The sequence below is a fragment of the Lonchura striata genome, chromosome 1 (genome assembly GCF_050655825.1).
Source record: "Lonchura striata isolate lonStrDom1 chromosome 1, ASM5065582v1, whole genome shotgun sequence".
NCBI classification, from domain to species: domain Eukaryota; kingdom Metazoa; phylum Chordata; class Aves; order Passeriformes; family Estrildidae; genus Lonchura; species Lonchura striata.
Genome location: NC_140703.1, coordinates 11,784,580 through 11,807,299, shown reverse-complemented (window position 1 = coordinate 11,807,299; position 22,720 = coordinate 11,784,580). Strand labels below are relative to the sequence as shown.

The 22,720-nt window shown below is 40.9% G+C and overlaps 1 protein-coding gene across 10 annotated transcripts in view; it reads left to right on the top strand.

Annotated features, from left to right (window-relative positions):
• The window catches only part of ROBO1 (roundabout guidance receptor 1), a 684,183-nt gene that overhangs the window by 385,561 nt on the left and 275,902 nt on the right, over positions 1-22,720 (top strand). Inside the window, exon 1 of one of the 10 annotated variants that reach the window (XM_077790954.2) lies at positions 5,306-5,724. The exons of the other annotated variants lie outside the window; for them this stretch is intronic. Coding sequence (XP_077647080.1) covers positions 5,670-5,724 — 55 coding nt within the window. The 5' untranslated portion in view covers positions 5,306-5,669. Of the gene's footprint in view, positions 1-5,305; positions 5,725-22,720 lie in introns of those variants that run through there. 10 annotated transcript variants of the gene reach the window in all.

Below are 22,720 nucleotides of genomic sequence, written 5' to 3'. Positions count from 1 at the left end.
GCAGATTAGCATTTTGTCACTAACAAGAACAAAACCACAAAGCAGGAGTTCTAGGCAATATTTCCTATAATTATAATAATTTTTTTAAAGCATTTGAGCTAGTCTGCTGAGTAGACTGAATAGCAAATATGCCTTTAGCATTTTCTACTGGGGCAACAGAAGGAATATAGCTTCAGTGATTTTTTTTTTTTTTCAGTGGGGATGTGCTATAGCATCTTTGAACTGAAATGAAAAGACCCATTCACCCCTAATACAAAGGAATATTAAAGGATAAAATTCAATGGAATTTTGCATGTCTATGCCAGTGGTGATTTTTTTCTGTAAGTTCTTTATGTTGATAGCGATGCTTTATAAATCCTTTGAAGAAAGCATCTTTTATCATGGTGTTTTTACACACCTAGCATAATGAGGCTTGAGCTTCCTTAGGGTCTCTATCTTTGAATTAATCGTAGGAAATATAATATTATATTTTAAAATATTATATTTTATTGCTATTATTCCTTACTCTGCAGTGACTATTCTAAATGTTGTATGTAGTGAAAGACACTGGAAATCAGAATTTGCTAGTAGTGTAATTAAGAGTAACATCAAAGAAAATAAGGATTGCATCACAAAATTAATGTAAATAAAAGCAAAATCATGGTAAGGTTGAGCAATCAAACACAAAAAAACAATGTGTTTGAACGGCATGTTTAAACAGTAACCAGACAGGTCAAGAAAGAGACAGAAATTTACTTATATGGGCATGGAAATCATAACATTTCTTGTTTGTTCACAATAATTATCCCAATTAATTATAAGGCAACTGTAGGTTTTCAAGATTTTGCTATTCAAGCACTTTTTATATTCAGTTGTCCTTTACAGTGCTCCTTCTTCTAACACTTCAGTGCTTCTTTAGATCTAATGTAGGAAAATCCAGGGTTTTTTTTTTTTCCTAATGAAAATATCACTGAAATAATGTACTGTTCTGCTATCAGGTATGTTTATTGACTTCAGCTAAGATTCCAGCCATGTTAAAGACCCAGAATATACTTAGAGAAAAATACACAAAGAGAGATGCATATATAATTCCTCGTATTTTTCCACTTAATTTCAGCAAAAAATATTTATAACAGCTTTTTAAGGCAGTTCACTAAATAATGCAACCCATCACTTCCACGGCGTCCTAAACAGTCTGGAAGAGAGTTTTTGAAACTTAGTCGTATCTATACGATCCCTATGATGTCAGTGAGAGCTTAGCTGTAGCCTGTAGAATAAAGGTACTGATTCAGTAATCCTGGCTGCCAGCTTGGAATGATAAACCCGCTGAGCTTCTGCAGACACGAGTGTGTGTGCCCGTGTAATGCACGCACAGAGGCATTCCTGGCAGCCAGCTCCACAGATAAATGGAAGGCTACACGGTACTTTGGAGAGCAGGAAGGGGGAGAGTCATTTGAAGTTCAAAGAGGTTTGTGGAGAGACAGAGTGTTTGCCCCAACAACACATCCAAGACGTCATGTGCCTTGGAGAGAAGTGCCTGGGATCTTCAGTGCTTACAGAAGTTCAAGTTCTTCTGAATAATCTCTCAAAGCACATCATCCCTTGTGTCAGAGGCAGAACTGATTTTAGGCACTTCGAGGGAAGAGTGCCATCTGCTGAATCACAATTATCCGTTCTGAAGAACCCTTTTTGTTGGAGGTTTCATGCAAGTCCTGTGCCTCAAACTCAGGCAGCATGTGTAAATTTGTGCTTTGAAGTAGTTCTGTTCTCCCAGCAAATTACATATTTGTGTCTTAAAAATGGTATTACATATTACAGAATAAACACAGCAAGTACATGTGCTTTGTAATACTCATCGACATACTGTTCCCCACGTCTGAAGAGGTTAGAGCCACGTTTCTTTTCCTAGAAATATTTTCTGACAGACACACATATATGTGTGCGTCTCACATGGATGTCTGTATGTCTCAGTATAAAGGACAATAAGGGTGCTGTAATAGCACACATTTTGTAAGAACATCTGCAGAATTAAAGATGATGTCAATTACTTACAAGACATTCTGATGAAATTCTGTAGGCTTACAATTTTAAGAGATTCACTCAGCTGTGCAGCTGTTATATATTATTACAATCTAAATGAATTTTAAGAAAGATAATTAGAGCAGTATACATTCACTCCTAGCAATTTTTCTGAAGTAAGAAAGCACTGACAGCTAAATATTATGTTATGAAGTATCTGAGACAGTACAAATTGAACAAGCCTTTGAAGCTCTACTGTACTTTCACTATAGGTACCTAAAGTAGAATGACTCTGTTCTTCTCAAAGGATATAAAATTCTTTATAGTGATTGAAACAGTCATAGAGGTTCATTAAAGATGGGGTAACTGTGGCACAAAAGCTTTAAACTGTTTTACGTAGGCTCGTCTCAAGATCACATGGTAAGGTCATTCAAGCTTCAGAGCTTTAATCCACTGCTGGATGGAGAATTTCTCTGCATGTGAATTTCAAATTAGCAGCCAGCATACAACAAGACTTTAACATGGCATACAATTTTACTGGCCTTTTTCTTTTAAATTACCTAAACAAAAGTGTGAATCTAGAAACCTACTATTGCACTAATGAACAGGAGACAGCTTCATCCTGAGTTGAAAAAAATCAAGAATTAGGAAAATGCTTTATTTACCTTCTGCAAACATTGTATATATTCTTGTCAGTTACAAAGTAAATCGATTGTTTAAGTTGCTAGATAATACATAGGCCATAGAAATGCATTAAAAATTACATTTTTAAATTAAAGATTAGAGAAATATATCTCATATAAACAGAGGCATACATAAAAATGACACTTTTCTAGTAAATAAGTACATGTACACATGAAATATATGTGTGAAGGTACATTCATAGAATAAGTGAACCCACTCATTTCCTTTAGAGTGGCCTACTGGTACATATGTGAATTTGCTTTTTAAAGAGATGCAATCACTTAAAATATGTACAAAATTTGGTATAATGGGAGTCAGCCAAATATTGATACTACAAAAGGAATTAAAAAAAAAAAAAAAGTCTTCAAAATTTTATTGGTGAGGATGGTGGTGTGTTTTCTTCCAAAAGACTATTTAGTCTAGGCTTTAAAAAAAAAGAAATTTGACTATATCGTAACTGGGACAGGTTACCTAAATATAGTATGAAATTCCAATAATGAGAAATGGATAGAAGAGGGATTACAAAATACCTGCTAGTTAGGGTCTTACTTATATTTGACCCTCTGTGAGAACAGAGGTGAAGTAAATGTACTCTTGAGGACCATTTTCAGCCCTGCATGTGACCCCTATTTATTTAATCAATTATAAAAGAAGAACTCCAAATCTAATTCATTGAAATCTCAAACTTCACACTAGGATCCAAGGATTATCTCAGGACTCTTTACTGTTTCTGTGGTGTGGTTTTAACTCCAGAGGTGCTAATGCATTTTTCTTTCATGAAGTGCATGAGGTCACAAAAGGAAGAGAAATGGTTGGCTAGGTACAGCTTGAAGAAATCTGCTCATATTCAAAAATATTCACTGCTACTGATTCCACAGTTACGATTGCTTTCTAAATGTCTTTGAAGTAGGACATTAATTTGTTTTTTCACTGTGAAAATTAACTGGTGTAAAACACTAGACCAGTTTTCTAACTTTTGGATGTTCATCAATTCTCATCAGTTTTAGAAGAAAATATTGCCAGTTTGGTTGCTGCTGCTACAGATACACTGTGTGCATATAACCAGGTGCTTCTTTTCCCAATGTAAACCAGTTTTGCTTTACAGTATTGAAAATCTGTCTTTATGGATCTCATACAGATAAAAGGGGATGAAACAGACTCAGTGTGATGCATAGGAAATTTCTGTTGGACTTTTGGTCAGTTTGCCCTGAGGGATGCAACATGGGGCAAACTCAGTGACATTCTTTGTGGTTTGACTGATGGTGGCTGCCAGCACCCAAACCTGTTTGGCTGATAACAGTGTGGGGTCTGTATAAATCCTGTGACAGAAAGTACATCAAGAGTCTTTCTATATAGTTTTATTATCCCACTGCAGACTCACTTGCAATGGGGTTAATATATTCAATACGCTGCTTGGAAATTAAATTTCTTTGTCTGCCTCATTCAATCCTCACAACTTAATGAATCAAATCTAGGAATAGCTGGAGCTTTTCTGTAAGGTGGTAGTGCTGCTTCTTCTAAGTCCACCTTTCCCGCTCTTCCCCCACCACCGCCTCTCACGGTGTGACATGGCCATGCGGAGTACAATCTGTCCGTGCACTCAGCCGCAGGAGTGATGCTTTGGGGATGCTTCTCCTAGAGGTTTGGTCCCCGCCTGGAGCACGGCCAGGCCAGAGGCGTTAGGAACCACCCGGCGAGGCAATGCCGGTGGAGACCCGAGCGGGGGCTTTGTGCGTTTGTTTTCGGCGGGGGGTATCCGAACTTCTGGTGCGCTCTCTCCCCTCCCCAGCTCCGTCTGCGCCGAGCCCGGGGCACGGCGGGCTCCGGGAGCGTTTCACCTTCGGCGGGGGCAGGGGCGGGAGGCGGCGCCGGCTCCCGCGGGGCGGGGCGGGCGGGCAGCGGCGCTCGGGGCGTGCGGGGGCCGCGTAGGTGCGGCTCCTTTAAGGTGTCCCGGGGCGGCGGCAGACCTGCCGCGGCGGCAGCGCGGGCGGGAGGCGGCGGCCGGGAGGGGGAAGGGGAAACCCGCGGCGGAGGCGAGCGGCTCGACGTGACAGCAGAAAGTTCAGGCGCGGCGGGCTCGGCCCCGCCTGACTCGTGCACCCCTGCCCCGGCGGCGGGGCAAGGCGAGGGAGCCGCTCCTCCTCCTCCTCCTGCCTCTCCTCCTCCCGCAGCCGCCGCACCGAGGGCGGGCGGCTCGGGGGCGTTGGCCCGAGGAAGTTTTTCTCGCCCTCTCTCTCTCTCTGCCTTTTCTTTCTTCTTTCCTTCCATCGCCCCTCTCGTGCCCTCCTCCGGCGCTGGGGCGGGGGCGAGCGTGGGATCCCCGCGTGCAGGGGCGGGGGCGGCGGCGATGCTGGGCTGGGCTCGGGGCAGCCGCCGGGGCTCCCCTGCCCGCCGCCCCGCCTGACCGCGGCCGGGCTCCGCCGCGGCCCCCGACGCGCCCGCCTCCTTCCCCCGCCATGGGAGCGGGCGCTGCCGCCGCTCCGCCGCCGCGCTCTGCCCGCCGCTCGCCGGGCGCGCAGTGACTCGGCGGGGACGCTTCGCGGAGCTCCCTGCCCGCCCCTCGCCGTCGCGGAGGGCGGCGTGGCCGGTCCGTGCCCGTCCCGCCTGCGCTCCGTTACCGGCTCGTCCCGGGCGCCCAGAGCGGAGTCGGTGGCCGGGGCAGCAACTTGCGCTCGGGAGGCGGCAGACCTCCGCTGCGGGAACTCGAGGATCTTTTGTTTTCTCCTATCGCTTTGGATAGTCCTGGGAAGTGTCAAGGCGCCGCTGAGGAAAGCCCGGGCCAGGAGAGGGGAGGCCGGCCGGAGTTGGCGAGCGGCTGGAGCCCCGCGGACCTGACAGCGCCGTGCCCGGAGGGGGCTCGCCCCGGGAGTCCGCTGGATTAGAGAACCTCGCCTGCCTTAAGCTTCTGTGGAATTACAACTGGGGGCTCTTCCTTTCTGCCCCCGCTCTTCTGGCATGAGACTGCTTGCAGGCGCCACCCGAGGACAATGATCGCGGAGTTTGCTCACTTTTACCTCTTCGGATTCATATGTGTCACCTCAGGTAACCACCTCACGCAGGCGGGTCGGATACGCGGCCGCGGCGGTGGCAGCGCTCGGGCAGCCGCTCTCCTCCTTCCCTCCCCTCGCTCCCCCACTTCGGCCCCTCCGCGCCTCCCGGCCCCCTCCTTTACTCGGAAACCGAGCTCGGCTTCCACCCTGCGGGCGCCCGGCCCGCGTTTGCCCCGGGAGCTGCCGGGGCGGGGAGCGGGGGGATGCGCGGCGCCGGGTCCTGCCCTGGTCCCAGGGCTCCCACCGCCTGCGGCTCCCCGCTGCCCGGGGCGGGGAGCGGGGGGATGCGCGGCGCCGGGTCCTGCCCTGGTCCCAGGGCTCCCACCGCCTGCGGCTCCCGGGGTCGATTATGTCCCCGCGGCTGGTGTTGATTGCGGCGGGCCGGGACCCCGCTCGGCGCGGCTGCCCGCCGGTACCCCGCACCCGCGGCCGGGCGGTCCCTGCGCATCCCCCCGTCCCAGCCCCGGGCCCGGCTAAGCCCGCACACCGCCACCGGGGGGACCTCGGCGGTGAGGGAGGGAAGGGAGGGCTTGAGGGGATGGGTTCTGCTTCACCTTGGCGAATGAAGTGGACGCACGTGTGTGAAGTGAAGCGCCGGCGTGCTCAGTGAGAATGGGAGAGGTGGCCGAGGAGATAGGGGGGATTAATGCTCATTAGGCACACTTTTACGTGGGGCTTACAGTGTTGGGGCATGTTATCGTGCCTGATGGGTTACAGATAGGGCGGCACTGAAGGGCACTGTGGAGCGCGGCTTTGGCTCCGTGCGCCCCGCGGAGAGCGGCGCGGGGCTCGGAGCGGCTGCGGCTCAGCCGGGCGCGCCCTGGGGCTTGGGGGGATTTCGGGTTTGCCTCTGCACAAGGACCCCGCCTCCCTCAGGAGGACAGGTTTTGTCTCCCTGCAGTATTACTTCTCAGGAACGCCTTTTGTCACACGCTAAGTGAACGCAGTCAATTCTTGGGCCATAGTGAAGGTTGGTTTGGGCGCAAACTTCGCTGCCTTCACTGATTCTTATAAATTTGTAGAGGACCCCTTTGAGTCATTAAAGCATGACACATTTTGTCAGTGAATGGATGAATGAAGTTTTTGAAAGGCTTAAGTTCACTGCCTGAAGCTTCAAGTCTTAATTATGTCACTAAGTGTAGTAACTTATATCTGTTTCTAGATTATATCATAAGTTTAATTACTAAATTTTTGCTCTTAGGTATTGGTTTGCTCCTTGTGGCTTTGGACATTGCAAACCTTGCATCCTGAGTAGGGTTGCCTCTTGCCCTGTTCACTTTTGACTGTGTCTGTCATGCCATCTTTAGTTTGATTTTTCTCTGTATTGCCTCCTTCACGTGATGGAAGAAACAAATGGAATGGGCCTTTCCACCCATTTGCTCTTTCTGAAACTTTCATGCCAATCATCACCACCTATGAAGAGAAGGTGACTTCATAGATAGTGTACTCTGAAACTTGATAATGTATTGGGATGTTTTAAACTCCCAAGGTAAGAAACAATTGTATTTAATTTATCTTTTAATCCTCTCATCTGTTAATCATATCCATGCTCAATAAAGTTGAATGCAAGGTTTTTTTTCTTTCCCCCCACCCTCCTCTGGATGAGGATGCTCTCTCTAATAATGTTGATTCCATCTGAGTTGGAGAGGGAAAAAACAAAAAGGAAAAAGCCATGGTATTTTATGAAGGCTTTTAGTTTTGTCATGTAAGCAAACTCAGTAACAATGATAAGAGACAAGCGACAGATAATAACGCTATTTCAGCTCCTTCACCAGGAGGAATTTATTTTTCCCCTTAACTAGAGTGTGGTCAAATACTTAGTCTTGTGTCTGCAACAATGGAGATGCCAGAAACCTTTGGCAGGATGAAGTTTGAGGGCAGATGGCTGCAGTGCAGGAGGAAGGACAGGAGTCATCTACATCAGTTTCCACACTGAAATCCTTTGAGTTCTGCTGACAGCTGATCTTGCAAGTTGATTGATCCTTTCCTCCCTCTTCCACTGAAGGTTCTCACTTCCCTCATTTCCACCCACTACTGAATCAATGGTTTGTGTTGGCCACACTCTAAATGGGATGTTAGAAACTTCTGCTGAGAGGTGGGAAATGACTGGGGGATGGGAGAGAGAAAAAAATATCAATAATAAAAAAGTGGGTTAATGTTTGTTAAAACAGTAATTGGTAAACCACTTAAAATTTAAAACCCCTAATTTTTACCTTGGTGTTGTCTCTGTGGGATCCTATGAAGTACCTTCTTTCATGTAAGCCTGTGGTTAATAAATGTTGAATACATTTAAATTTGAATACTGTTGAAAATTGGAATGTAGCAGCTTTCCTCCCTTATTCTCCCAGTCTAATTTCAATGCTTTTTTGAATACAGAATAAGAATTGCTTTAAGGAATACTTCTCTGGTATCCTTGTTTTCTTGAGTATTGACCTGCTTTCTGCCCTTTTTCCTTCGTTCTGAGGCAGACTTTGCTTCAGACTTCCTGGATTTTTTTCATCTCTCCACTCCCCAGGAAGCAGCAGCATCAAATGAGTATGTTTGGGAAAGAAAAGATTTCACTTATCTGAAGGGCAACATGCAGAACATTTTTGCTGGGAAGGAGTGTCAAGGTTCTGGTTTTCCACATGGTTGTTCACTGCTCGAGCCATTCTCAAGGCTAAATATGTCCCTGTGTGATTTTTCTGTTTCCCTCTGTGGAAATCTTCATATTTTGACGAGTTATTTCATGGCATTGCTGATTCCCATCTGCTCAACACCCACCCTTTCCCCCTCTCCTGTCCATGTTATCCCTTACTAATTACTGCTCTTGAAATGGGATTGGTGCCTTTGCTCCAGAGGTTTTTCCATGCTGACACAGCGAGGCAGGCATGTTTTTCAGTGATAGCTCTAGCCAGTGGAGGGCAAAATTGTCTCTTGTATTCCTCCTTCATGGGAGAGTTACCTTCTGATGGTTAATAGTTTAAGGGTGCCCATGGAGGGTCCCCAGAGTCCTTTCCAGCTGGCTAAGCTACCTATTGGAGTAAATAAATCGGTCACTTCCTTGATACATTTTGTTTGTTTGTCTCAGAAGTTTGTACTTAAAAGCTCTCTCATGAAGTGCTAGAGCATTTCTGGAAAGAGTTCTACTCCTTTTATGTCTTCTCTGTTTAATAGTAATAAATTAGGAGAGATTTTCTTAAAAAAATAGATAGTAATTCAAAGGATTATGAAAGTATTAAGTGCCTAATCTGTAAAAGCAAATAAGTCACCCAAGAAAACTTTAAAAATGTGCTTTTTTTCCACTTATCCCTAATGCATTGTGTGCTGTTCCAAGTAATTTTATTAGAAAAATATATAAGAAAGATTGAGCTAGCAATCTTTCTTAGAAGAAGCTGCCCCACTTGTGTTGGAAGACTTCAAGCTAGCAAAGAAGTAACCACATGCTGCAAAACTGCTAAGTCCTTGCTTGTGATTAAATAGTCTCCAAGTATCCAGGTATTTGATACACAGCCACTAATGAGTACTGATAGTATCTGTGGACAGCAGAATTCTTTTTTTTTTTTTTTCAATTTGCACAAGTGTGAATTTTGTTATCTTTCAGCTACAAAGAGGCACTATTTTTTTTCCTATTGCCTGTGAATTAACTTAGTTTAAACCAGAGGAACACTCAAGCTGATTTTTGCTCACTGCAGTCAGTGTTGGTTGTCAGAAGTTTTTTTGTTGAAGTTGCAGAGTAACTTCATTATCAGGGATCGTCTGTAATGTTCAGGATATTGAATTTTGGTGGAATCATGTGTCATGTCCATAAGATTTTATTGGAAAACGTGAATTTATGTGAAGAATACTCCTGAGTGTGCATGATAAAGGGTTTGATTGACTTTACAAGAATAGAAGGGCCATTAAAAATATTATCAGAAACTAGTGACGCTTAGGTAGCAGTGTTATCATGTTAATACTAAATATTAAATACCTTTGCCAAACAATGCTTGAACATAAAATGCTTTGGAAATGATGGTCAAAGACCAAATTAGTTTTCGTTGAAGGTGGAAAAAGAAAATATTTAGAAGTTCAAGAGAGAAAAATCTATGTTTATTCTTAAAGTTATCTGGGAACCTGTTCCCTCACTTTCAAGTAGCATTGGTTTTGGTTGGCACATAATTTTCCTAAATGACTGGAAGAGTTTTATTTCACAATCCTAAGTGACTGCAATATTATGTCTCATTATGGGATAGCTTTCCCTAATGAATATAATAACAATTTGCTGGGTCTAGCAAGTCTGGTAACTTGCTGCAGTTCTCAGTGTAGTATTTCTGTTGCTGTTAAATGTCCTGTGTGGATAACGGTCACTCGGCTTGGATTCTTCTTCAAAAATCTGCCTTTCATAGTGAAGATGCCCATTGTCAATGTTTAAGTTACTGTTGTGAATTTGTTACAGGTTTTCTGTATTTGAATAGTTTGGAATGAGTCATTTGGTTGTTGATAGTTGTTAATGTTTTGAGGTTCTTTTGTGGCCTTGCTCTTTCCAAGCAAACAAAATGGCACTTAAGAATTTCATACGCTGAGATCCTGACACATTTTATTTGTGTGCTCTGTTATATAATCTCATTTGGTGGTGATAACCTTCCTTAGCTTTTCACCTGAGTGCCTCTTTATAAAATTGTAAGGTAAATAGTGAGGTAACTGAAGTAGCAACCAAGGTGTATTTTAAGTCCAATAAATTGTGTAAACAGAGGAAATAAGAGTACTTTTCTGTTAGTGACGAGCAGCTTGACCAAAAGGTGAGAGCAGAGCAACAAAAAAAATTCTTAAGTGTCTTGAAAGCTAGAGATGCTTTTAAGGGGACATAACTTGCTAGTTTATATCTTCTTTAGGAGAATGAAGATGTACATTTATTTTATACACATACATGTATATTTCAGTCATACACTGATATCTCTTGGCTTACTGTGTCAGCCTTAGCATCAGCACTAAATGGTTCTGGGTAGAAGGACATTTTATGTGAAGAAATAAAATGTTTTATGAGCACAACTATTTTGTACTCTTGACATAGATGCAGCCAGCTGTGTTGGACTCTCACAGCTGAGACTTGGTACTAAGGAAAATCTCAGCAGGGAAACAAGTGAAACACCTGGGAAGCTAATAATGACTTGAGTTTTCAGTCAGGTGTGCAGAGTGACGTTATTCTCTTGTTGGTCTTGAGTTCTGGTTTTTAAAGAGCTAAGTCTTTTGGCATCCCAATTATTAATGTAAGCCAGTACTGTGAATTACCTTACCCTGAAGGTGATGGTAAAGATTTATTGAAATAAGAATTTCAATATGTGAATTTAATTCTGGATGTCAGAATGTCTTTGTTTGTTCACTGTTATTTAGGAAAAATATGGTGCATTTACCCAGATTTATCCGCAAAAATGATGAAATATGGTTCTGGAATATCATAAGGCTAGGCCTTTCAGACCAGGAATGCATATGATATAATTGGTGTTAAAACAACAGCACACAGAGAGAGATGTTTGTTTATGTGGGATTGTCCATTTCAGGCGTAAGCAGTAGGGGAAATGTCCTACACCAAAACAAAACAATGAATAGGGACTTAGGGAAAATATGTCGTATTTTTTTTTCCTGTCTTTTGATAGGAAGTGAGGAAACTTATATTTATGAGAAAGTGAAGGAATATATGATCAACCAGTGAAGTTAAATACTGTCAAATACTGAGAACTATTCTCAGACTTGTAGGTATTTTCCATGCCTCTCTTTTTCTGAAGCTTAGGAAAATTTCTGACTAAGACTCATGTGTGTCTGTGTATGACTGATTAAAACAAAATTGATAAATTGACAGTAATGAGATTTGTGAGTGGCGTCAGGCCAGTCTTTTTAATTAGAGCCTGCTTGCCATCTGAGCAACTGCAGCCAGGGGGAAGGTGCAGAGTGAAGCAGCCAAGTCATTTCACCTTTGCTGAGGACAGAATGGTTTATGGAATGGTTTATGGAAGGGTATAACCTTAAGGTGGCTTTACCAAAAGGAGGTAAACCATGCTGAGAAGGGGAATAGAAAACCTTTTGCCTTGTGTTTTGGTGGGAAGTAATGCTAACTGTGTTTTCTGGAAGCATAAACTTGGAAAATTAGAAAGGAGGATCTACTGTTAATAGGCAGAAAATGCGGTTGTGGACTTAAAGATCCATTTGTTTTGTGAGTTCATAAAGCAATTTTGTGTCTTGGTGGAAGCTGTATTTCAGGTCCTCAGGTTTACTCATAGTTCCTTTCAGCACCACTACCCAAAGACTTACACAGAACTTGAGCACTTTTCCATCAAGGTTTTAGTGAATAGATGTGCTGTTGGATGGAGCAGTGGAGGTCCTCATGGTGCAACTTGGGCATGCACTTTGCCTTCAGATGTAGAAGTTCAGTATTTCGATTTTGGTAAAAGCAGTAGCAAATTGTCATCTCCCACCTGATTTTTAACACGTTGTTTTATCTTAAGGGATTTTTAAAAATATGTATATAAACTATATGGCTAGTGCATAAAACCATTTTTTTAATAAAGACATCTTAGGTATTTATCTTCTCATTCAGAAGGCTGACATATATAGACTGCTTGTATTAGCATCTGTACTTTCACATAATAGTAAATGTGTTGCTGAAGATTTCTTCCTTAGCATTCAAATAAGTTCCATTTAAAATTACTGGATTTTGTATCTAAACAACAGGAGAGAACCTCTGTGGGTTTGCTCACTGGTGGTAGAGGTAAATTCCACAAGGTAATCCCTATTTAAGCCTTGTTTTCTGCCACCAGACTTTGCTCCTCTGGAGAGGCATGGAGCTTTTTGTACTATGTTAAATGTTTGTATTTATTTACATGTAAGTAAATAACTGTAAATAATTACAACATTTAATTTTAGTACAACTTACTATAAATTCAGCTTAGACCAAAATGGGTAGTTGAATACATTATTATTGAAGTGGTATGAATATTCTTAATCAGAAAACAAGCATATTTTCTGGACTGCTGCAGTCTTGAAATATGTAATCTTTCTTTGAGGAAATGAATAGTCAGATATGCAAAATTATTCAAGCTGCCCTTTTCTGTTGGGAAGTATTTGCTCAATACGGTATTACATTACGTTAAGTCTAATACTAATATTATGAATGATTAAAATAATATGAACACCCCTGACTGTAGATAAAAGGTCTGTAAATGTGACAAGCCTGTGCTGAGCTCTGGATTTAAAATCTTAAACTTGATATTTTATTTTCTTCATCTTGCATAGTGAATTAACAGTGGAATAAGCTCAGTTCTGGAACAGCCTATGTCTTCAGACATGCAGTGCAGGGTAGGGTAAGGATCAGGGTCTAACCTGTGCAGGCTGGAGTTATCCACGACAGCCATCTGAGAGAACTGTATAGGCTGTGTGCTCTTCATGTTCTTCAATATTGTGCTCTCTGTCTTCTGCTCCCTTGACTGTCTTGTACATCAATCAGAATTTCTTTAGTGCTGTTAAACTGTTTCATGCTAGCATTGCATTAAAACTTGCTTGGCTGGCATCTTTGTGCCTTCTGAAATTTGCATGTCCTCAGGCAAGGTATTTATTTTAGATCGTTGGTTAGTTATATTGGCTCTTATCAAATTGCTTAAATGCCTTCATGTTGAAGATTAGACACATAGAGCAGTTAATGGTTATAAATTCAAGTATAGAAGACTTGTTTTATTATTCGCTTCTATAGTAGCATAATAGACATTTACAGTTTTTATCTTAGAAATTAGGTTTTAATATATGGTCAAGGATTTAGTGTGGGCCTAAAGATGTGCATTGGCTCCACTTAATTCTGGAAGCGGGTGAAGGGAGGAAGAAATGGTATTTGATGGTGACCAGATGGACATGCTTGAAAGAGTGGCTGGATTTTTTAGTAGGCACTGGACCTCAGATTTTTGGAATCCAGGGCCTTGTGATATGTTTGAAGTTGGGAACCTACAATCTAAATTTGTAGCCACTTAAAATCAGTAGTGCCTGTTGAAAGTCTTGATTCTAGTGTTTAAATTAAATTGCCTAAAGTGTTTGACTTTATCTTCAGTTGCAAATGTTTATGGATCACTGTGGGTTCTTAGCTGGTCTGAAAATTGAGATTGTAGTGAACACCGACTTAAGAGCCAATTAACTGAAAAAAGCTGTATAACTGTAAATTTGCATGGGCCTCACTAGCTATGTGAAGGGTGAGAAGCCAGTTGAAAATGTATTTGAGTATGTATTCTTTTAGGAGCTTCTCAGCTTGCCACTTCTGTAGTGCACTTTACTAACAATGGTCAAAAGCAGACTTTTCAACCCAGACATCTCCTGTTGGCCAAATAGTCCCAAGCATGTAAGCCCAAGATGCGGATAGCAGCCCCCAGATCCACAGGTGGGTCTGTATTTGTGTGGAAAGTGTAACACAAGGTCCTAAAATACCATTTTTGGATCAAGTGCTCAGCAATGTCACCAAGCTTTTTCTTTTATCAAAACCTCTTGGCACCTGTTATAAAACTTGGCACCTGATGTGCTTTGTGCTAGGAGATCTCTTGGATGCCAGGCAGGTTCAGAACTGGGATTTGCAAATTCTGAATGCTTCTCCCCTCACCTCCCACTCACAAAACAATTCTGTCAGTTCAGCTTTCTGGTTTTGGAATATATCTTCTGAGGCCCTAGGTACTGCAGCTGACAGATACTTCATAATCAAAGTGTTTAATGGTAGGAGGTGATAAAGGGAAAAAAAAAAAAAAACCAGTAGTTTTTTGTAGTGAGGAAACAAGATAAATAGGGATAGTAACAAACTCTTCTACTTTTTGCTTCCCAAAGCAGGAGTTAGCCCAGGAGAGGTTGGAGTTTGGTGCTGTAGCAGCAGGATGGAGGAGAGAGGATGTTTGTAATGAGCAGCTTGAGCACAAAGGTCTGATGTGACTGTGGAATGAAACTTGCACTGTGCTAGTCGTAAAAAGGATTGGCAGGAGGCCTCATGCATGGAGTAAAATCCTGTCTTCACTGTGGAAAATTATGGTTTCAACTGTGAAAGGAGGTGAAGCTTGGAAGGAATTAGCATATCTCTAGCACTGAGTGGCATCTGGAACTGAATGGCTGGATTAAATCATTCAGTGGTGATTAATGAGGCTCATTGCTCAGGTTATACTGCCTTTAAAAATTAAAAGGAAAAATTTAAAAGTAGATGCAAAGCAGAAAGAAGGCACCATTGCTTTATTTACCTCTTTAATACAGAGGGCAGAATGAAGTCTCCCCTACCTTTTGATACAACGAGATATCTATTAAGTGCTCTTGTTAAGCTTAGAAACTAAGAGATGAACTTCTGAGTAATTGTTTTGAGGAGGATTTTGTGACTTTTCAAATGTGTATGTAGCAATGCAGACCTTGAAATGGGAAGGTGTATGCAGGATTAGATTTTGCTGCTGATAAGTACTTTGCTTTTTTAGAAAACTTCAGAAAATAGTGATTTCTGTTTTCTCTCCCACTCATTAATGTTAATCTGTGTTACCTGTAGGGAAAGCAAATATTGAAACACACAAGTGTTTCAATAAGTGAAACAAGCTTAGAGATGTAGCATGCACTTTAACTTTCCTTGAGCATGGTTCTGGCAGCTGCTGAGCTGAATGGTGATGTAGCTTGGTGTCATATCAGGAATAAATGTTCAAAATGTTCAAAGGCTCCTACTCTGTAGGAGGATTACAGTACTGATATGAACACACTTCTGTTTACTTTCAAGTTTTTAGTGGAGCAAGTACAGAAACCAGTGAAGTGTGTGTTCGAGTGTTAGATTTTTTTTCTTCAGAATTGTGAAAACCCCAAACCCAAATAGTGAGTGAACAGCAAGTTCATATATGTAGAAAATAAAAGGGAGCTACAGTACGCTATTATCCCTCTGGAGCTAAAATTGGATTCCACTTTAATTTTTACCCACTAGGGGATAAAGTTCCCTCAAGTGCACTGCTGAAAAACCTCTGCTCACAGCACTTTTGGATTCTGGATTGCTGGATTTTTACTTCTTTAGTGCCTATCTTTTATTTCGGGAGAGGTTCCCATGACCATAATGTGGAAGGAAATTTTTTTATCCTCATCCACCTTCCAGTGCTTCATATTAGATGGGGATTTTTTTTGCTTTCCCCCTGCATTTGCTAGGACAGCCAAGGTAGGGTAGTTGACCTGGTGCTTTAATGTTGTGACTGGGAGGAGTGAATGCTATTTTCACAGTCAACTTTTGTGGTGGTTTTCTTTGTTTGTTTGGGGTTTTTGTTTGTTTTGTTTGTTTGGATTTTTGTTGGTTTTCTTGGGGTTGGTTTGTTTGTTTCTAATTCTCTTACTAGAAGGTTTATTGGCAAAGTATGAGTGCTTAATTTTTGAATAATAGCTAGGGGTTTTTTGCAGGGAAATGACTATTTAGATGTCTGTGATTGGACTAAAATCTGCATTGAAATTATTGTGTCTTCAGAATTGATAATTACATCTTTGACAGAAATTTACATTTTATTTACATCAGTTCCCAGAAAGACACTTAGAGTTTGATTTTCTGTTACCTTATTACAGTAGTGAAGGCAGCCACCTCTCAGCTAGAAATTCACAGTGACCTACAGTCTAGTTATAATTAGAATTAAACAGAGTTAGTCATTTCACTTGGTCATTTCATCACAATTACTGTAGGTATGCAGCTGATCATTTTGAATCTCATAAAATTAAATTTTATTTTACTCACCTTACTAAGGTCAAGTAAAAAGCCACATCAAGTTAATGAGTCCCTTTCTTTGCAATGAACTGAACGTGGCATTTGTTTTCATTCTGGCAGTCATGAAATCACAGGGTGTTGGCGACAAGTCCATTATTGGCTCTGGGTTGCTGAGGGCTTTTACTCCACCCAGTGCATTATGTGTGCAGACTTTATCGTACTCGTTAAAACTTGTTTCAAATTGAGGATCCCTTGGTGTTTTTTATTTTTGTTTTTTTTTTTTTTTTTAAGCAGTAATAAAAGGAAAATAAAAGTAGCTCCCTCTTCTTTATTAGCATAAATTAAAGAGTAGCAGGAACTCATTCCTTTTGTGACCTGAGGAGATGAAACAAAATTTGGATGAGTTCTCACCCCCTTAAAGTCAAATAGGTTTAACTGTTGATGCCAGTTTTTATCTTGCTTTGCAGAAGCTCAAGTTGTGTCACTTACACTACATGATGTTACATAGAAACCTTAGTAGTAGAAAAAAGGAGATGATTGCTAATTGATCTTCTCAACTTAAAAAATGAGAAACATTAACGGCTTATAAAATTCTGTGATTTAGGTTCCCTTTTTTTTATTGATTGTAAGATTGGCTACCACGTAAAAGACACCAATAACACACAAGAAATTCAATCTTTCTCCTGCTCCCAGAACAGCCAAACTGGTTTTGTTTTAGCCTCTCATTTTTGTCTTGATTTTTTTTTTTTTAATTGTATTTTTGTGTCTTATAGCTTTTTCGTAGCATTTTTGGTTTGGAATTTTTCTGTGCTGTACAATATACTTCTTTTTTGTTGTTGTTGCATTTAGGGAAGTATAATACATAAATCCAAGAGTTGTTTTTTAGTAGTTGTGATGTTTTAGCTAGCAAAAATGCTCAACTGTCAGTTTCGAAAATGAATACAATCTGTTTCCTTATAGACAATATTTGAAGGGAGCCATAATATATTCTTAATTTAAAATAACAGTAAGCTCATCAGTTTTTAAAATGTGTTATTTTCAAATCTCAACTACATTTTTTTCTTTTTTTTCAATGTTCTTATGAAGTTTTAATACACAAAAAATAAAACCAGACATTTCTCTGTGACTTTTCCTTTTTCCTAGAAGTACCAGGTGTTTGATCAATAGTATGTGCTGGGAAGCAAGAATTTCATCTGAGGAGACTTGAAATGCTCTTATTTACAACTTCCATGAGCTAGAAGTTGTATGTTTCTTTTTGTTTTGCTTTTCAAGTGGTCACTGCTGGGTAGGGTTTTGTTATTTTGCTACTGATTTAAGACAAAGATATGTACATAGCTTTCTTCAGGCTTTTAAGGGCTCAAGTTTAAATGGTAGATCATTATTCTACGAATCAAAAGTGAAGGGTGATTAACTCTGTCTGGGTGCATGCAGTGTAATTTTAGAGGCTACAAATGTTGTTACAAATCAGGTTAAGGTTTAAAGGTGAAAGTTTGGCTGAATGAGTTTTACAGCTTTAAGTTAATGTATGCAAACAAAGAAACTCTTGTTTTCTACCCATTTGTGTCTAATGAGCAAGTAGCTGGTGGTACAGAAAAGAAAATGGGATTATTGTGCAGTTTGCCATAAAGTTAAAAGTACATACTTTTTACTTCAATTTAGAAGTTCCATTAAATAGACTGAATCTAATAACTTTTTTGGGGGGCTCTTCATCATCTAAATGTAAAGTGAAAGGAAAATGGCTTTAAACTAAGTGATAATGATAAACTAAATGATAATGGCTTTAAACTATTACAGCTTAACTTTTTAGCATTAATGTATTTTTGTAGATTTCCTCATAATGTCATTAAATAATTAGAAGAACCTGTTGGAGTAAGACATAAAAGCTCATACTGTGTTTTAGCTTTACTTCTAAATAGTTCTAAAGTAGTATTGATAACTTGGATTTTCACTCAATTCTGACTTGGCTGTATTTCTGAAACTATAAGTTCAACAGCATGTGGGAAAAGAATGTAATGAATGACCATTTTTTAAATGACAGTGAAGTTATATACAAAGCCAGGATTTTTTTTTTTAAAGGTGTGGGCCTGATTTATGATGTTAAAATTGTAAATAATGACACAGGTCTGTCTGTGTCCTCTGTCCTTGTATCTCCCTCCCTCACCCTTAAAGATTTCTTAAATAGCCTAGCAATTGGGAAGCTCTTTGGAACCTCTGTGATGGATTCTATATACATTGATAAAAGTTAAATAGTGTGGATTTTTATAGGACTACATAGTAGCATAAGAAGCTGTTCAGCTGCATCTGTAGTGATCTAATCTGATAGCCATTCTGAGTGCAAAAGCCAGGGTGTATAAATGGAATGAAACAAAAGGGAAGTGATTAGTGGGAATGAAAATAAACGTCTTTTAGTCTCGGTAAATGATACCTTTAAAGCACAGCAGCCTTGTCGAATATAATTAAAGTTGTAGGAACTGGGGTAAGGTGAGTGGGCTCTATTCTCTGAGGTCATGCTGGAAATACAGAGGTCAGGGTTTTGCACTTAGTCTTATGTAAACAATGTCATGCCTTGGTAAGTATAAGAATTGATTTAACTAGGTTAAGATAATTTTAAAAAAACCCAAACAAAGCAACAAAAACCCTCAAAAAATTAAAAAAAAAAAAAAACAAAAAAAAAACCAACCAAAAAACCTTAGGAGAAAACAAATCCAGGACAAGCGTGTATTCATTTGATATCAAAATTTGAGTGCAGTCTCTATATCTTCTAACTATTTGATGGGAAAAGGTAAAAAGTATGAGGGATGTGGTTCTTTTGGGAATGCTTGTTGCTGCTGAGTGATTCTGTGGTGTTTGGCTTTGTGCTGCACATCTCTCTAGCTTTCCCTGAGCCTATTCCTTAAAATCTGCAGGTAGGCAGTTGTTTGGTTTTGCCTGTGTTTCAAATTGAGACTTCTTCACAGAATTCTGTATTTCTAGTTGCATCCATTGAATACTGTTTTCTTTTGCTGGGCAGTTCAAGTGTTTATGTTGTTTGCACTCATGACTCCACGAACCCTAGAATAGTTTGAATTGGAAGTGATCTCCTGAAGGTCACTTGTCCAACTCTCCTGCAGTGAGCAGGGACATCTTCAGCTTAATCAGAGCTCTAACCTGACCTCAAATGTTGCTGTATATCTCCACAACTATAATAAACCTTTATTTAGTTTCAGTGGTTGTGGGGTTTGACTTTTTTCTTCATTAGTGGTTTGGATTATGTATGCAGACTTACATTTATGCATGGTAGAGAAGAAATTCTAGGGTGTAGGGGTATCCTGACAGTTCTCCCTTCTGAATGACAGGAATTTAGTTTCTTTTCCCCCTGCCTCATCTCTGACTCCTTGTCATTATGGTACATGACCAGTCAGAGCAAACCAGCAGCTCCAGACAGAACACGTCTCTGACTGGTTAAAGAAGGAGGGCTGGAAAAATCCATAAGACTTAAATTGGAAATGGAGTTCTGGAACTTAGTCTGGCAAGCACAGGCACCACTCCCTCCCAGCAGTTTCCAGGGCAGTTGCTCAGGCTTTCAGAGGCTTTGTGCAGCCATCCCCCAGCTGCGAGCTGGCTGGGGCTGCCCGGTCCAAAATGTCTGGTTGTATGAGCTGCCATTACAGAGGGCTCTTGCAGAAGAGGAAGATGGGTGTTCCATATAGTGATTAAGTATGAGGAAGAACCACCGTGCAGTTCTTGGCTCCAACTGGCTCTAGGCAGCTCTTCCTTGGTGTGAAATGCTGCTGTAATGTAGGTCAGCTTTAACTGCTGTCAGTGAGTGTAGTTCTAGTGAAGTCAATGAGCCACTGTTAATTTACTGCACTTGAGAATCTGCCCGAGTGGATGAGCAACTAGAGAACTCAAAGGGAGGTGTGCTCATCCAGCAAGAGAACTTCAAAACCAGCGAGGTGTTTGTATTTGTTTTCTTCTCCCTCTCTTCTGAGGAAGAAGTTAACATTCCTACATCCCAATGGTGTTTAGTGAAAGTAGAATTTTATCCACCAAGAGAGAGCTTGTAAACTGTTGCTGTTTTGGAAATAAAGGGATAATAGGTGTTCCAGCTCCTCACTCCAGATCCTCTCTTTGCTAATAAAATGAGTAGGTATCGCTTCACATCACAAAACAGTCAGCATTCAGCATGACTGACATAATTAGCAGCTTCTAGCTGGAGGAGGTTGAAGATTACTTTTGGTAGAAACTGCTAAGGCTTGGCCTTGCTGTGCTCACAGAACAGAGGCATCATGGATCCCCAGGGATTTTAGTATGTCTAGTGAAAATTCCATAAACACTGTATTTTACCCCAAAAGCTTACTTGGCTGTGTTGTAGTTGGTGTTTACCTGATGCTGTGAAATAGTAAAAGAAACAGGATGTAGGCTGCTTACACCTTTGATGAGGCTCAGGAGGCTGTGTGCTCTGTGCATTCAGAGCTACTTCATCAAAGGCAGGCTTGGGTCAGCCTGATCCTTATAGATGCAAATGTATGTCACAGGAAATTGCAAGACTGGTAGCACTCACGGTTTTCTATTGTTCAAAAAATATGACCTTACGGATCAAATGAAAACTGTGGCCGTTTTGGCAAGCTAGATGACAAATCTGGTGACTGCAAAAGCCATGTCAGAGCAACTGAGCCATTAAAGTTTCCTAATCTAATGTAATCAAGTAATGCTGTTTGTAAATTTTTGAGAGGGATCAGATGCTTTTAGTGACTAGACTCTGCACTCCTTAATGTACAAATAAAAAGAAAAAAAGCTTAATTCCATAATGCACTGCATACACACCTATTGGAGGAGTGTGCATTAAATGAGGAAAGAAGATGCCAGCTGACTCTGTTTTGTTGTTGTCCTTAACAATTCAGTTCTAGCTAGGACTCTAAGACTAAACTCTTCCAGCTGATAAAATTATTTGGTTACCTGGTTTTAATGTTTTTCTAACTATCTGCAAGCCTGGAAAATTTTATTTTATTCAGTTTGAATTGCAGCTTTTCACTGCTTAGTGCTTTGGTTCCTCCTGTAAGCAGATACATTGAAGTTTCTTATATGAGGTGCTTTGCATAGCAATTGCTCTGTGTTTACACTAGGTGCAACTATGCAAAATGTTTACTCTTTAATATGTATTTCCTATTTTTGTAATCAAATAGCTTCAGGAATACGGCTGCATTTTACCTCTTAAACATTCATACACACATGATCAGGAGCTTTGCTACTTTCCCTGTCCACAGGCACTTCAAATTAAGTGTTTAGCCTTGATTTTTTTTTTGATAATTCAAAACAGTATCAAGCTTACAACAACTTGGGGTGTTTTGTGGGAGTTTTGTGTTTTGTGGGGTTTTTTTTGTGAATGACTGTCCCAGGTTGCACCCTCCTTGACTGTGTAAGACAAGTTGCCATTTGTATCTGGGACTCCTAAGAGAATCTTTGAATCATCAGACATTTAATCTTCTGGCTGTATGAATTCAGGTTTGTAAAGAAAGCCAAATGCAAAGAGAGGCTCCTCAATGTTTTCTTTTTTCCCAGCTCTGTAATGTGCTTTGTATATATGAAGAAGCAGGTTTCTGTGTGATTTTGTGTTTAGGATAACCCAAGCATGGCCTTAAATTCTCAAGGGCTGCAATCAGGGCTAAGTCAGGTCTCTATCACATCAATCTGTTAGGAGAGCACATCCTCCAGCACAGGTACCTGTTTTGTTTGGTGTCTTCTTCACAGCATGGGCATTCTCTTGCCTTCTGTACATCAGCAGCAGAGGTGGTAGAAAGGTCTGCCCTGAGCTGTGTGCCTGCAGATTAGGAAGTCATTTTCTAGCTCCAGATCAGTGGGGATCTGAAGGCACTTGCCTGTCAGCAGATTGGGAAGCAGTGTTTAACACAGCAAGTGTGACAGAAGGGTGATGGAGGGTTAGAGGCAGAGAGGACCTCAGCCCTGTGTGATCTCCACTAATAAATCAGAAACAAGCCTTGTATGCAGGACTTCCTCAGCAAATACTTCCTTCCTGATCTGAGGTTCCTTAGCATGGATAGTGCCTGTGGGAGATGACAGCAGAACATTTCTTGGTTTGGCTTGTTGGTTATGTGATTGCTGTGTCATTTAGTGCTTCACTTAGTTGTTTTTGTTTTGTTTTGTTTTTGCTTTTAAGCAGCCTATTCCAGACATCTTGCTTGCCTGCCCTGCCCTGTTTATTTTAATTACAGCTTGAGTTAACTTTTCTTTGAACATGTTAAGGTATGTCTCTGAAATAAATATGTATTTTGTTTTGAAAGTCAGATATTATATAATTGATCTGGTATGT